Below are 18,056 nucleotides of genomic sequence, written 5' to 3'. Positions count from 1 at the left end.
TAACTAAAGTAAGTCTAATATTTAATCTCTTTTATTTGCAAAGAAAGCTTACTCTAATTTGACTCATGAATCTAATGGCCATACTCTTCCTGCCAGTTAAACAGATTAACCTATTGTTAAACATTTAAATCACTCTGGCTTCCAATGCTAAAGTTAATTCTTAATTAAAAACTTCTACAGTTTGTGTTCCAGACAAGATTTCCATCATAGTCTTAAAAAAGTGTTTTCTAGAACTCGCTTCAATTTTTGCTAAATTTTTAAAAAGTGCTAAATAAGTGGTTCCAATTTTTCAAAACTCTAGAAAACACTCTCCAACTATCCTACAAATAGTCTTCACTCTGTTATTAGTTTTTTTATATAAAGGTTTTGAGATCAATTTCTTTCTTTCTCACTGCAGTATTAAAGTTATTTTTGAAGGCCTACATTCTTCTTTAGTTCAAGTAACTTTAAGCATATCGATCTTCATGAAAATTTTACATTTAAAGTGGCTCAATTTTTATTGCTTAGAACAAGCAGCCAATTTTTATTCTGTTCTCTCTTCTGTAACAGCGTAAGGCTTGCAGTGGCTTATAGATTTAAATTCTGGACTTATAATCCACAATTTTTGTTAGACAACAAAACTCATTTATTTACTGCAAAAAAATAATACAATATTATTGGCATTCCTATATTGACAAATAATAACCCTCTTACTCTCAGACAAAGTCTAAAAGCACATTGTAAATGTAATTAGACCTGCTTTATCTGCCGAGCTTAAGCCACTCTCCCATTGTTGTAAGGTTGCATTTCTTTCTTTTTTCTACAAATACAATAATGGTCAATGCTCAAATGAGCTATCTCTATTACAATAAACTAAAACTCATTTTTATTTGACTTCTTATTCAACAAGTTGCATCTTTTTACTGTATCTGTCCCTTCATGCTATGAAAACTTTTATAAATCCAGTTTTTTCCTTGAACATCAAAAAAATCTTATGACTCTTACCTATCTTCATGTTTTCCTTTTTTATACAACCTGCAACATTTTAAGTATTCAGTTAACAGTTTCCTAGTATTTTAACTTATTCTTTTTTTTAAAGTAACTCATAACTTAATAGTCGTTGCTTGCAATCTTGTTTTTAAATAAATTAGAGTTTAAAAATATATAAATATATGACAGTATTTAATAAATAGTAAATGTAAGATTAAAATTATAATATATAAAGTATTATAAAATTTTTTTTCTAGCCCTGGCTATCAACCCTTGCTAACTTTTGCCGGGGCCAGAGCCGGGTTTGCAAAAAGTCTCAGTTTTCAGCCAGGGACAGGGCCCTAATCATTTACTATTTAGTACTAAGGTTCAAGAAAAATAGTCTACAAATGCTCAAGATAAATAGTCTACTAAGGTTCAAGAAAAATACTAAGGTCTACTAAGGTTCAAAACATACTTTAAAATAAGCAATTAGTTTTATAGCCATTTAAAAAAAATTATATCAAGAAAAGTTTCATGTTTTTTTTAGAATTACCCTGAGAAAGATCTAGTGCAATGTTCTTTTAATGCAAATCACTTTGTATTGCGAAAAGATATTTGCCAACATTTGATATCATGTCCAGATAAGGTTTGTTTATTTTTTGAATTTATATACTGTTTTTGTTTTTTAGTATTTTTTAGTATTTTAATCAATTAGCGTGTGTATAAAAGTAGAAAAATGGTAATCTTCGTTTAATTGAAATTTTTATTTGGTAAAAATTTTCCAGCTGAAATCTTTAATGTAACACAAACATCTAGAAGCAGAAGGGTAGATCTTAACTCATTGAGTACATTACCATTTATAAATATAGGAAGATCTAGACTGTTGCGATAATGATTATTGAAAAAAGTTGAGTTTTATCTGAGTTAAAGTTAATCAGCCACTGAGAGCCCTATGCTGCAGAAGTGAGATCTTTTTCAAGCTCAAATATTTATAAAGTAAAGAATCAATGACAGTATCATCAGCAAACAAAACCACCTTAGATGTGACAACTTCTGAAAGATTGTTAATATAAGTAAAAAAAAAAAAGGATTAAAGATAAAACTTTAAGGAACCCTTGACGTTATAGGAAATGAAGAAGAGTGCTGTCCATTGAGGACAGCTTTCATACTACAATTAGTAAGGGTTCAATAATCGTAAAGATGTTACCTGATACATCATAAGAAGAGAGCTGATGAAGAAGAACAGCATGCCAAACTTTTTTAAAGGATTTAGAAATGTCAAGAGCGATAGCCTTCACCTTTCCACATTAATCTAATACATAATAAAACCTATCAGTTATTACTGTTAACAAAGCAGCAGTAGAATGAAAGAATCGAAATCCATATTGCAATAGATCAACCTGTTTGTCCGATATATCAGGTAGGATGTGATTAGTGGAATTAAGAGATAAGGTTGATAAAAAGTTGTAAGCAAACAATTCAGCTTTGTGAGGTGAGGTAACAAAAACTGAACCATGCAAGAGAAGAGGAATAACAGGTTTTCCCTTATTGTTGACACTCAATTCTCCAGAATTCTCTGAAGCCTAATTTTTGAGATAAAATATGAGATTTTGTGACCTGAGAATAGTGTACTTTAGCAATAGACAAAACCTTTTTTCTAGCAATAGTAAACAGAAGTCTGTTTTTTGGAGAATTGTTTTGTGATAGATATGGAAGTAATGGTTGCAATTGGAAATTGCAGAAGCACAACTATATGAAAACCATGGAGCTCTATTAATCTTTATTATTCCCTCCCATGAATAAATAGGCTAATACAAGGGTGGATCCATAGTAAGGGGGAGAGCCATGAGGTCTGCCTCCCCTCTCCCCCTTCAGATTTTTTATTTATTTTATTAGAAATCATAATATTTAACAGCGCAATGTTTAAAAACTAAGGTAATTTAGGCTGTTTAAAAGTTAAAAGTTTAATAAAATTTTGTGATGCAATTTTTTAAACAATATGATTCCTTTCTTTTATTGAAGAAAGCAATCATAATGTGCCTAAACGTTATGATTGTTTGCTTTTCTTTTATTGAAGAAAGCAATTATAATGTTTAACTATGGTTTCTTTTAAGTAATTAGTAATTGCATTTAAAGTTTAAAGCAAAGTTTCTTTTTATTGTACATTTGTCATTAATTTACGAGCACTTTGTAAATACGTAAAAAAAAAAAAGTTTAAAAAAATAAGAATTGTATAAATTTACCATCTTTGTTACATCTAATAACTTATTAACTAGAATAAAGATTATTTGAAAATAAAACTTATTTGACATAAATTTCTTAAATTAGACGTTCCCCAATAAATAAAGATATGTAAGTCAACGTTCATTAAAAAAACGATGCCGCGTTCTGGGATAGTTCAAAAATAGTTCACAGATGCGATTATTTCAAGATTGTTTTAATTATTTTGTTTAGAGTTCTAAATATATAATAGAATTGCGATTTTTTTATTATGAATTATATTTCCATGATAAAACTGTTTGTAATGGTTTTTTGATAGCTTCTGTACTCATTTTGCCTTAAACTCTAATCGCCTTTTATTATATTGCAATAAAATACTTGGGAAATTTTGTAGCAGTTAAAGTGTAATTATGGAATCAATTAAATTAAAAATTGCATTTACGTTTGCTTTGTTTTTTTTAACGCATTTTTTAAAAGTGCTAATTGTCAAAACTTGAAAAGAGCAGCGGCAAGTTGTCAAAAGAAAGTATTATATGCATGGTCATACCAGGCGTGTGATGGCACGCCTCTTGCGTGAAGGCTTGATAAGAAGCACATTTGTCAGCAGGAAAACAAAAGATTTCTACCCATCGGCCATCAAAGAAAATTATGCAAAGAGTCCCAATCAGCTTCAAGGTAGTTATAAAAGGTACGATGATAAGTGGATTCTGATGATAAAGAAGAATGAGATAATAGTTTTAGAGAGATTAAACTGTGATCAGAAGCACCTAAGAGTGAATGTGGAGAAACTGAGCACTGACTAAGATCAGAAACAAGACATAAGTCGAGTATAGAAGGTAAATGATTCGCATTGTCTGGAAATCGAGTTGGAAAGTTGACTATTTGTGTTAGAGATTGAGAAAGGAAAAAGTTGTGGGTCTTAACGCCTGCAGAATCACTGACACTAGAGCCAAACTATTCAGTGTGATGAGCATTAAAGTCACCAACAGCAACGATATTGGGTGAAGGATAAAAAAAAGGACTTTGTCAATTTGATCAGACATAACATCGAAAAGAGTGCAGTCTTGAGATGAGGGGGAATGATACCGAAAAAAGAGAAAGGTGATAGAATGAAGTGGTGCTAAATAGAAACACATAAAAGAGTAGTCTTTGAATTCATAACCATTAGTACTAAGATCACAAGATATGACAGCTAAACTTAAATTAGTCTCACAAAGAGCAAGTAGGTCTGGTGAACCTTGCAATAGATAAGACTCAGCAGAAGAAGAGTTACTTCGAAGACCATAAATTTTAGTGAACATTAGATTTAGAGAACTTGGTGATGGCGATGGTTTTTTGTGTTTTAGAGTTGTATATGGTACTAATGATATGTGCATCATATACTAATATACTGCATCATGTATACTAGTATACATATATACTAATATATACTAGTATGCAGTATACTATATATATATATATATATATACTAATATGTACTATATATATATACTAATATATACTAGTATACGTGTATACTAGTATACAATATACTAATATACTGCATCATATACTAATATACTGCATCATTTACTAATGATATGTACATCATATGTGCATATAGAACATTTGTATGAACACAAGTAAACACATAGACATATAATAAAATATAAAAATATTGTTGCATTGTTAAATATATTTCAATACAATATATATATTAATACTGAACTCAATTGACCAAAATGGTGCTTTTCTGTGAAATGAAAAGGCATCATGAGAAGAACCTAATCTAAATATGGCAACAGTATTCCGTTTAATGACAAATACAAAATTTATATAGGTATGGAATAAGGAGTAAAATATAACGAACACAATGAAGAGAAGTAATCTTGATGCTAACTCGAATTAAGTGATTGCGAATTGCGATATCTGGAAATGCTTCCAGATATTGCAGTTCACAATCATTAATTTTTTAACATTTTAAAAACCATAAAACTCTGTTCACTAAACTCAATAGCTGTTATTCAATAAAAATAATTTTTATTTTTATTGAATAACAGCATATATTATATAAATAAAAAAATATTTTTATTGATCTTGAAGTATGATATAAAATCTTATTGTAAAACCATATTAATTTTTATTATTATTAAAGATAATGATTTAAACTTTAGTATTTTAATTCATTTTATAAACCATCAGATAAAACTAGAAAAATAAAGCACGATAAAGTACGATGTAATTATTAAAAAACAACTGCTAATAACAACAGTCTAAAGGAATTTAGCGGTGATCAAATATTTTAAATAAAAGAAATCATTAAATAAGATATAAAATACTTTTTTATCTTATTTCAATATTCTTTTAATTTTTTAACTTCTTTTATAAGTTAAATGCTCGTAACTCTTTAGTTTAAAAATATACAAAAAAACGAATTTCAACTTTTTATATTTATTTTAAAACAAAACAAAAGAACTCTAAAGATTCATTTGGAAATGTTTCTTTTTTATTATTATTTTTATTATCATTTAATTTCTAATTTAAAACATTTAAATTTTTGAATAATTAATTCCTTAAACTTTCCCACTAAACAAAAATCGATATTAATGTTTCATATTACAGTGGAGAAAATAGAATTAGCCTCACCATGTACTGATCCAAAATTTTATAAATCTCTAAGCAAATTTGTGCGGTGCACCTTTTGTATCCACAATTATATAATTATTGTTACAAACAACAACTTTTTAGATTATAATATAGCATAATTAAATTGCGGTACATTTGATAAAACCATAAAATGTATAATACTTGATATTTGCGGTAGCAAATAGAATTGGTCTCATCAATAATTATTTTCAGTTTACTTGTATATTTTGATCTGGTGATATGCATTTGTGACTTAGTTTTTTATTATTATTTATAAGTTAAACAAAGACTGTGAAATTATGGCTCATAAAGTTTTTAACATTTGGTTTTTGATACCTGAATTTGAAATGGGACGTGGTAAGCGTTTAACGAATGAAGTATTAGCAGTAATCAAATCATGTAAAGATACAGACTTATCTAATCAGGAAATTACAAAGAAAATTAAAAGATCTACAAAAGTGGTTAATAATTACTTTAAGATTGGTGTTAATTATGGAGCTTATAAGGAAAGTGGTGGCAAACGTAAAATTGATAATCGTACTTAACGAGTTATTTAATGTTGTGCTGCTGCTCAGCACATGACTACATCTCAAATTCGTGTTGATTTACAATTACCTGTAACTGTTCAATGTGTAAGACAAATCTTACATGAAGATCCAAACACAGTTCGGAAAAGCGTAAACTAAGACCAAAACTTACTGTTCGTCATAAAGAAGTTAGATTACATTTGCAAAAGAACACATGTCTTCGCAGGAAGAGTGCTATTAAGTTCTCTTTAGTGATGAAAAAAAGTTCAATCTAGATGGTCCTGATGGCTATCAATATTACTGGCACGATCTTCGAAAAAAAAAAGAAACTTGAATGAGTCGTAACTTGAGTGGTGGAACTGTTATGGTTTGGGGGCTTTTTCCTTTGCTGAAAAACAACCACTGGCATGGATTTCAACAAAAATGAATTCACAGGACTACATTGACTTATTAGAAATTAGTTTGCTTGAACATGGTGAAGAATTGGTGGGTGAAAGTTTCACTTTTTAACAAAATAATGCTGTCATAAGTCAAAGCTTACAAAAGCTTGGTTTAGAGAGAAAAATATTCACGTAATGGATTGGCCTGCATGCAGTCCAGGTCTTAACCCAATTGAAAATCTATGGGGAATACTTTCTAGAAAGGTTTATGAAAATGGTTAACAATATGAATCTGCAATGGAGCTGAAAACTCGTATCAGAGAAGCTGGAATGAAATATCTATAGAAACTATCCAAAGTCTTGTGACTAATATGTCAAGTCGCATATTTGAAGTCATTAAAAATTCTGGAAGCAAAACTAAATATAAAATGAGCATAAAACAAAATTTTTTTTTTTTTTTCTTGTATATAACATAAATGAGGCTAATTCTATTTTCTCCACAAATTGAATACTTTTAATTTTTTTCCACTTGTAATTAATTAAACATACCAATTTATAAACTTTTTAATTGTAGTAGAAGATAATAAGCAATAGGGTAGATTAAATAATTGTTTCATTGCCATTTTTGTTAAATTAGAACAAAAAATAAAGGTGAAGCTATTTCTATTTTTTCCGCTGTATATGCAAATAGCTTTAGTATAGCTTAGTATAATTTTTTATTGGTTGATTTTTATATTACCCCACAAATTTTTCAAACCTAATAATAGTAATAAATATTTTTTTCTTATAAATTTATTTTATTTATAATCCCTAAATAACTTGGTGTTTAAAAAACACCAGGTACTTTTAAAATGTTGTTTAAAAAAACAATAATTAAAAGTATGTATGTTTTGGCTGTTATTTTTTTTGCAGTAATAAGTTTATTGTTTTATTTTTTCATTAATTTTTGCAATATGATAAATTGACCGTTTCATTAAAACAGTGTTTACAGTTTTCAATAAACTAAAAGTTTAATGACCACAAATATTTTCAGATATTGTAATTCCGATCACTTACTTCGAGCCTTGATTAAACCGTTTCCATGACCTCATTAGTCAAAGATAAGTAGAGGTATGAAGAGAAAGAGAATAGAGGTATGAATAGTAGTGATCCTAATAATAATCAATTAGAAATTTAATTAGGAAAATAGTTAGTTATTTGGACCACAACTACAACATACCAGGCGTATGGTATGTTGTAGTTGTGGTCACACAGCTACAGCTGATGAAGAGTTTAGATGAGAAATAACTTAAGTAATGGGAGTCCAAGTTAATTGGAATCTAACAAAGGGTTAGCAATGGTTTTCTGGGTTGACAGGGAGAGTGGGTTATTAAAAAGGCAAGTTAGAGGAAAGGCTCCTTGCAAATAGTTCTGAATTCTCCTTGGTAGAGTTATAAAATCAAAGTTTGTTTTTGAACTTTTAAAGATTTTCAAAATTCTCCAGAATCTCACTTCTGAAACTTTTGAGATTAAGTAATTTGAAAATAATTAACAATACTTTTTTGCATCAACTTTTACTTTTATTTTTTTGCATCAATTTCACTCAACTGTAAAAGAATAAACTGTTTACTAATAAATACTGATTCCAAAGATTATCAGTAAAAAGAAAATCAAAAAAAGTCAGAATTATATTTTAAGGGTCTTAAAGTTGCAGGGCTCTATGTCATCATCTATAGGTAAATCCATATACATGTTGCATTAAAATAAATATAAAGAAAATAAAATTAAAATATATATATATATATATATATATATATATATATATATATATATATATATATATATATATATATATATATATATATGTGTATGTATGAATTTAAACCAAGTGTTATTTGATGTAATTTAAATCTTTTAATTTTAAATCTTTTAGCCTCCAGTAGAAAATAACATAATTAAACGTAAGTCATATTTTATTATTTTGTTTAATTATATTTTATAGCAATATTATAGATCATTAGTGTAGAAACTGGAAGCACAACATTGCTGATCATTTGCACACACAATAGTACACCCTGTTTGACCATACAATACAGAGCTCGAATTAACATAAAAAAATCTTATAGCGATTTTTTTGTTGCTCATAACCCCTCCTCCACTCCCGCCAGAGGGGAGGGGGCATTATTTATTTTAACTTATTTATAATAACATATATAATAAGTCTCATTTTTGCATAAGATGTCATAATATTTACGTTCAGCGGTTGTAAAGTAGCTTTAGTTATAATTTACATTATTACTATTATTATACTGCATGAAATCTAGCGGCTGTATTTTTGTAAAATCAATGAACTTGATATAATCTACTTTTAATTAATTATTTCATTTTCTATTTTATTTGCATATTTTAAACTGTTTAAAACAACTAGAATATTTAATTTTTTATGAATTTTTAACAGTAAAAAAAATTATTTAAAACTCTAACAAAACAATCAAATTTGAAGCAGTTATAAAAAACTGTTAAAAATGACGAAAACATTATCGTGACAAAACATTATTGTACAAAACATTATCGTACAAAACATTATCGGGATAAAACATTATCGTACAAAACTTAACATTTTAACGAAAACCCGCACAATCACAAACAAGAATGATAATTAAATTCTTATTAAGTAAGTTTTCTTATCTAAGTAACCTTATCAAATTCCCATGATATTTCTATCTATTGCTTTTTCATTCAATGTATTTTTTAATAAAAGTTAGCGTTCACTTTTTTCATTCAATAAAATAAAGCAAAAGAAAAAAATGTGTCTAAATAATAGAATCTTTTATGATTTAATACTTTTTTTGATTGCTAATAGAAAAAGTATTAGATCGTAATCGTAAATATTTTGATCGTTTTGTAATCATTTCACTAGTTTAATGCTTAGAATATTAAATTTTCTTCCTCGCTTTCATTTTCTTCCAAATCCGATATTGTAACTGTCGCTAGATCAATGTTTGTTTTTCCTGACTTTCTTTTTCTTTTTTCCGGATAACGATGAAAATTTGCTAACAATCGTCTAACTTTATCATTATACCATTCGTCTATAGCAGTATCAGGTTCAAATTTGTCAATCTCAGGACCTTCTTCACTTATCCGAAGTAGAGATTCTAAGAGATCTCGTCTCTTAGAATCTCTACTTTGGATGAAGTAGAAAATGACTGGAGAATGTATGAATTTGCGTAAGACAAACTAACGTAAACAAAGAGAAGACAACTTCTCCAGTCATTTTTTACGCAATTCATAGATGAAAACATTCGTTCTACTTTCGCATTAGTAAAAGGACAAATTAAAAATAGTTCAAAAATATCAAGAATATTTCGGCATTCTTTGACCAAATTTGATTTGGAAAAAACAATTTCCCAAATTTTCAAATAATACTCATTTTGATTGTTACTTATGATGGGAAACATGTATGCTTTTAAAATGATCCACTCATAAAGTATATTATTCAAATCACATCCTACAGCAATTAAAAATTCAGAAAAATGTTCAACAACTTCACCGATAGCATTATTGCCAAAAGTTCCATCATTCACATTTAACGGCCAGTTATAAACGTCAAGTAAAGCTACCAAATGTATAAACAATGGTGATTTTTGGAGAGATTGAAAACGGCCTTCCATACATATGGTAATATTTGCAATAATTACCTTGTACTGGTCAAGAACATGGCTATTAACTTCGGTATATTGAGAAAGTGCAATATTTTGATAACATTGCTTTGAATCAATTGTCTCAATATCTTTAGACAATTTTTTATAATGGGTCATAACACTTGTATCATCAAGCAAATTGTCTAGCGAATTTTCTAGAAGAATTTGCAGCTTGGCCATTGTCCATGTAAATTCTTGAACTCTTCTTACAGCTTTTACTGGATCATGAATATTGTTCTGAAAACTTAAACTCAGACGCCAAAGGGGAGATAAAACATCAAGATATATTGATAAATGAATAGGCACAGACGCATTTGTCCATCACTTTAAAAAACCCTTTAACTCTGCTCTCTTTGCTACCTGGGAGTCTGTTATAGCCAATGATTCAATATGTGTCATAAACACACCATAATTTTCTAAAGCAATTTTCATTGCTTTATACTTGTGATCAATCCACCGAGTTCCGCATGCTTTTGTTGGTTTCGGAACGCTATTACCCCAAGCTTCGGCTAATCCTTGTAGTTCTCGGTAGCGCTTTGGTGACTTTTGATACAAGTGATAAAGTTGTAAAAGTAGTTCATCAACAGTTTTGAAGGCAGATAAATTTTCAAACGCATCTTTTAAAGCAAGTTCAAGTCGATGGTTAAAACAATGTACAACTTCTAGCCAAGTAGAACCTTCCTTTAGTAATGCGCCTAAACGAGCATAAGCTCCTAGATTAACGTTAGCTCCATCAAGATTTACACCCAATAGATGTTTATAAGAATTGGTAATACCAACTCTTGTAAAAGCGTCTGTTATACATTTTTTCAGGCCAACAGCATTAGAATTCTCTGCCGTTTCAATAGATAAGAATTCTACTTTCGGACTTCCGTCTTTTAAATAAAGAATATAAGTCAATTCCTGTTCGGATACAGAATCTGTGCTTCCATTACAGAGAACACAGTAAAATCTACAATTTTTTAAACATTCAGTTAATTTGTTTTTAATTACGGTGCCAATGTAATCTGTAAATATTGCAGCTGCACGGTCAGTGCCATAAGAATTTCATAAATTTGTAACCTTATTATTCTTTTCTAATGCAATCAAATAAGGATAATCTGTGAATGGACGCTCTCGTTTTGCCAAGTAATACGTAGTATTAAACTTTTTCCGTAACGAGTCAGCGTCTGAACCTAATGTTGTTTGTTGATGAATTCGCGTGGCCTCTTAAGAAAGTGACTTTTCAATCAATTAACTTTTATTTCTTTTTTCAATCAAAATCTTTTATTTCTTGATTCGAATAGGTATTTAATTGTTTGTTTTTTATAAATTTTTCCTTCCTTAAACAATCGGTCTTTTTCCTGCATTTGAACATTTTTGCTAATTGATTTTCTAAATCTTTTATTTTTCTTTCTTTTACTTTATGCTCTGCTTTAAAAAAAAATTATCGTTACAGAAGTCACTGCAGTTTTATACTGTAAAAGGGCACTAAATATTCGCAAATAGAGTGTCAATCTTCTAAAATAAAAAAAGAATAATCACGAAAAAAAGAAAGATCGCGAAAAAACAAATTTTAAGAAAAAACTAATCGCGAAGGTGCAAAAAGTAATCGCGATTGCGATACGCTTAATTCGAGCCCTGCAATATTAATGGCTACAAAACCAATAATACTATCTTGATCAAAAATATAATTTGACATAAACAAATACCTCAGATTTGATTTGGTATAATTCCCCAGTAATAGTGTGTTCTTCCTTATTTATATCTATTGGAGCCTATATCATAGACTCTTACAATATTATTTGCTTGTAGGTTAACTCTGTGGGTTGAGTACTAGAAACCGCTGCATGTGTCAACCTCTGTGTCCATAATTTGCTTTTTTTTTGTTTTTTTTGTTCAACTAGTTATACTGTTTAATATGTAACCATAACAACCATAGCTATTGCAAACAAACATTTTGCAATAGTTCTGGCACAGGAAAATAATTGACTATAAACTGAACTTTCTAATTTAAGTTCATCTTTTATTGATAATACTTACAAACAAAAAAGGATATGTTATATAAAATAAAAAACTGCTTTGATTGAAGAAAAACATTTACTTTTTTTTTCATTTCTTATTTCATTCCACTGTAACGCCCATGATTCTACGTTTGTTTGGATTAAACAATTTTCATAATGTGGTTTTCTTATTTAGATATTATTGGAAGGTTAAAAGAATTTATGAAGATTATTTATTAAAAAAAGTATTATTTGTGTACACAACATGCAGATCATTTGTAAACACAATTTATTTCTTAAAACAAAAAGCTAACAATGGTCAATTTTTTAATATTTAGTTTAAATGGTTTTTTATGAGTTTATAGTAACATTACAGACCAAAAATAGTTTTTAAATCTAAAAATGAAAATTAAAAATACTAATATCAAATAGTTTTAAATAATTTATTAAGTTCAAAACTGTTATAAGTTTAGTTAAGATATTTGATTAATTTCTTATTATAATTATTTTTTATATTTTCATTCATTATAGTTGTTGTCGTTAGTGCTTTATTGTTGTTGTTGTTGCTTTTTACTGGTGTTAAAATATAAAAACACATGAACTGCATGTAATTTATAACATATAATTTACATGTAATTACTACATGTAACTTTTAATTGATAAAAATACTACATGTTGTTTATATTTTTTTAGTTACTAACTCTCAAATTAGCTCCTAACTCTCAAATGTTACAATCTTTTTTAGTTGCTATTCCCAACTCTCAAAAGTTAGAATCTTTTTGTGGAAATCTTAGTATGCCTAAGTCAAAGCAAGTTGTAAAATGTGAAGGAGAGGAGGACTGGGATGAAGGTAAATTTAAAAGATAATTGCAGAGCCTTTTAGTTTTTTTGAAATATTTAAAATATTTTATTCTTTAATTTTTTTTTTTTTTAGAAATTGAATCAACAAATACTTGTTATAGTTTACAGACTTTGAATAAAAATTCAACACAAGAACATTTAACACAAAATTGGCTAGATTCGTCACAAACTCAACCTAATTGGACACAAACACAATCTGAGTCACAGTTAAACAAAGATGTCATGTCGCACCAGTTAGTCACAGATCTTGAGGTGACTCTACTCAACTCTCAGCTAAGGTAAAAAAAAATGAAGTTTACTTAAAATTTACTTTTTCTAATTATTTCTCATAAAAATAAAGCATGCATGAGAATTTTAATTTGATAAAATCCTCATGCATCTGAAAAAAATTAATAAAATGCAAAAGTAGTAACCAAAAGCAGATCCATTACGACCCCCCCCCCCTCCTCCTCTTTAGATGTTTTTGAAATAATTTTTTTTTTTGTAAATTTATGTATTTAACAAAACATGTTGTTTGAAAATGGAAGTAAATTAGGGAGGCTGTTTAAAAGTGATAAGAAATTTTAATAAACTTGTGTAGTGCAAAAAACAATACGACTGTTGGGATATCAGTATGATGTAATTTCATAGTTACACAAAAAACAGTATAAAACTTTTGTTATTATTTTTATTTTTATTATTATGTCCTTAGCTTGGTATCACTTTTTGATTGTAATGGTAATTTTGGTATTTTGATTATAATACTTTTTGATAATGATGGTCTTTTTGTTTTGAGTTTGATTGGCTTTTTGTCAACAAAAAAATAAAAAAAAGTAAAAATTTAAATATGTAAAGGAAAGAAAAAGTAAAAATGAAAAAAAGATATTGAAAAAGTTTAAAATAAGAGTTGTCTGTTTTTCCAGGATTAGTAAACTTGTAATCCTGATAAGAATTAAATGCTTTTATCATTTTTTTCTGTTTTTGTATTTATTTATTTTTAAATAGATTTTTAAAAGCATTCTTGGGCTATCAATCTCTTGTTTTACATCTAATATACTTTATATGCTTATGTTTTACATCTAATATAATTTTTTGAATATTTTTAGAGTGTTATGTAATTTGTATGATTTTTTTGTTTTTGTTTATTATCTTATTTTAAATTGTTGTTTTTAATATGTGGCACATTGATTGGAGTTAACTTGTATATATATCCTAGCTGTCTGGTCCTGAAAATAAGTTTTTACCAAACCGACGATTTTTATACATATTTCACATTGATTATTACTATACTTATTCCTTATTGTTTATTAAAATAATTTATAACTTATTTTTAGTAAAATAATTCATTCTAAAAAATTACTTTATTCTAAAAAATTACTTATTCCTTATTGTTTATTAAAATAATTTATAACTTATTTTTAGTAAAATAATTCATTCTAAAAAATTACTTATTCCTTATTGTTTATTAAAATAATTTATAACTTATTTTTAGTAAAATAATTCATTCTAAAAAATTACTTTATTCTAAAAAATTACTTATTCCTTATTGTTTATTAAAATAATTTATAACTTATTTTTAGTAAAATAATTCATTCTAAAAAATTACTTTATTCTAAAAAATTACTTATTCCTTATTGTTTATTAAAATAATTTATAACTTATTTTTAGTAAAATAATTCATTCTAAAAAATTACTTTATTCTAAAAAATTACTTATTCCTTATTGTTTATTAAAATAATTTATAACTTATTTTTAGTAAAATAATTCATTCTAAAAAATTACTTTATTCTAAAAAATTACTTATTCCTTATTGTTTATTAAAATAATTTATAACTTATTTTGACAGCGCACTGTCATCACATATGTCGTTTGGGGTTCAATTTTTCCCCTATGCATAATAAATTTTGAAATTTTTTCAATATATATCTATCTATATATATATATATATATATATATATATCTATCTATATATATATATATATATATATATATATATATATATATATATATATATATATATATATATATATATATATATATTATATATATTTTTTGGAAAAAACTAAAGCAACTCAGGTTATTAAATCATACTTTTATTAAGAAACTCATTATTTTATAATATCGAAAATAAATTTAATTTTTATTATAACAAAACATAGGTTATCTGATAATTATTAAATTTTTATATTTTTCAAAGTTTTGTCTGTTATATTTAACTCTAAGTTCCTTAAAACCTTCTGTGGATGAAATTGCAGGATATTTTTTTATTTGTCTAATAATTAATTTACCTTCACAGGTTGTTGTTTTTCGTGGATGCCTCCCTTATGATTTACTTCTACATTACCAGTTGTAATAAAATTTTTTATTAATCTTGATATTACAGATTTATTAATATTATACTTTTCACTTAATTTTTTTTTTGAGTTAATCCTTTATTATAATCACTAACTATGCGATTTCTTGTAAAGATATTGTATTTATTTCTCGCCATATTAATTTTTTTATAACTTCTATTGGCTAAAGTACACAACTATCTTCACAGATTGCAAAATTGATTGTGAATTATTTTTTTTTTAATATTTTGTTTTAACCATATCATAAGAAACTTGTTTAAACTTGTTTGTTATTGCAATGTTTATTTTTAGGTAATAAATCAAAAAAATATTAAAACTTAGCTAACATCATTTTGTAGTTGGTTTAGTTTTTTCCACAGGAAACATTTTTGCTTCATATTACTTTTTAATTAGTAAATTTTGAAAAAATAAAAATATTTTTTAATAACTTTATAAAATTAAGTAGGGGTAACAAAGAAAATAAATTTCATTTAAATATTTTGAATAACCATTACTTAAATTTTGAAAAGTAGGATATTATACAAAAAGTTGCTTTAGTTTTTTATATAGCAATATTGTATATAGCAAAAAAAAAATTCTTATTGTTAAAATAAAATTTTAAACAGAAATTGTCAAGAGAGGAGAAAGTCAAGGTAAATCTAAAATCGAAGTATCAAATTTTCTACTAGGCTGAAAAATTGACAAGATTGAAAGAGTACGAAATATAATTTGATATTTTGTATTCTTTCAATCTTTTCAATTTTTTTAAATACAATAACATAAATACAAAAATTCAAAACATAAACAAAAAAGACTTGTAATTAGTAAAAGGTTTTTTTATATTACACTTATAAGTGTATATAACATTGTTATACAAATATAATGTTATAATGTTATAAGGTTATACAAATATAATGTTATATACAACAACATTCAAGTGGATTTTTTACATTTGCATATAGCATCTTTGTCTATATATATTGTTTATATTTATATTGTATTTATTGCTATGTAATAAAGCTGCGCTTATTTGGAGAACCCTCTGAAAAAGTGTTGATTAATTGCAATTGGTGTAAGAGATTTATAAAATAGTTTTGTTTTTCTATTAAAAGCATAGCTTCTATAGCTCAATGGTTTAATGCTCTGTTGCTGTTTGCAATAATTCAAATTTGGCCTTATACATTTATAACAAAAAAACAAAGGCAATGAAAAAGACTTTTAATTGTTAAAATAAAATTTTAAAGTTTTTGCTAGTTACGAGGAACTTTTTTTTTTCTCCACAGCAGCACCTTCTGGAGTAACAGCATAGGCTTCTTAAATTTAATCTATATTAAGTTTCAAACCATAATTACCTGAGTACCATAATTTCATAAGTATCTCTATCATGACATATGCTCAACAAATTTCTTCCAGTGTTTTGATGTTTTTAAAAAAGAACTTTATAAAAAATTTTGAGCTTTTTTAAAAATTTTCTTCCTTTTGTTTGTTATAGTGAATAATATCATTCTAAAATTCATTATCTTGTTACTTGTCATTCAATTAAGTTTCATTCTTTTACTGTAACTTTTTTTTTTTTTTGATTTATTTTTGTTCCATAGTATACATTTTCGTGATTACATAATAAAGATTCGTTAAGATAGAATATACATATAAATATAAAAAATCACAAACAAATAATAAACAAACTTCTGTAATACGAACTCTTAGAAGAACGCAGGAAACTTGCAGAAGACTAAAAGGTCTTATCATCAAGAACCACTTTATAATCTCATATATATATATATATATATATATATATATATATATATATATATACATATATAAAAATAAAAATATTTACAAAATTTTTACATTAAATTGTTACATTATAATTGTATTAAAATGTTAGATAACCATTATACAAACATATATCGTTACTTTTTCTTAATATTACCACGTTTATTGCTAATGCAATGTTTGAAAAATATATTTAAGTATATTAAGAAATAAGAGTTTATATAAGAAGCTAGCAATGAACAATTGAAAAAAAATCAGTAAGTAAATTTTTATACTTTAAAATACTTTTAAATAGTTTTAATAGTTTTTTTAAAGCCATTCTTGTTTTCAATAATATTTAAGTAATAAAAACTTATTCCAGATATGAGGTGCACGTTAAGTAATTTTAAATTGCTCAAGCTTAGTTTTGCATGAAGGCTCTAAAAGTGTACTATTTGTGCGCAACAGGTATTTATACTCTGGCTTTTGTTTATAAAGACTATAGAAAATTGAAGTTTTTTGCATTTTGCTATTATACATAAGACTTGGAACATTATATATATTTAGTTCAAACAATGTTAGTAAAGACATTTGTTGAAAAGAGGCTTTGTGTGTTCTTTTTTATTTTTAAAATTAATTACTCGTATAGCATGCTTCTGTTTATGATAGAGAGGTTCTAGTTTGCTTTTATAGGTCCTACCCCATGCTGTATTACCATAATTTAAATAACTTTGAACAAAGTTAAAGTAAATTTGTTTGAGTA

The 18,056-nt window shown here is 26.6% G+C and overlaps 1 protein-coding gene across 2 annotated transcripts in view; it reads left to right on the top strand.

The window, feature by feature from the left end:
* Positions 1–18,056, top strand: part of LOC101241717 (uncharacterized) — a 60,677-nt gene that overhangs the window by 36,523 nt on the left and 6,098 nt on the right. For both annotated transcript variants that reach the window (XM_065795255.1, XM_065795254.1), the window contains exons 3-6: positions 1,499–1,597; positions 8,616–8,643; positions 13,111–13,215; positions 13,300–13,504. In XM_065795255.1, coding sequence (XP_065651327.1) covers positions 1,499–1,597; positions 8,616–8,643; positions 13,111–13,215; positions 13,300–13,504 — 437 coding nt within the window. The remainder of the gene's footprint in view (positions 1–1,498; positions 1,598–8,615; positions 8,644–13,110; positions 13,216–13,299; positions 13,505–18,056) is intronic.

The sequence above is a fragment of the Hydra vulgaris genome, chromosome 04, assembly GCF_038396675.1.
Source record: "Hydra vulgaris chromosome 04, alternate assembly HydraT2T_AEP".
Taxonomy (NCBI): Eukaryota; Metazoa; Cnidaria; class Hydrozoa; order Anthoathecata; family Hydridae; genus Hydra; species Hydra vulgaris.
This window is presented reverse-complemented; position numbering and strand designations above follow the sequence as displayed.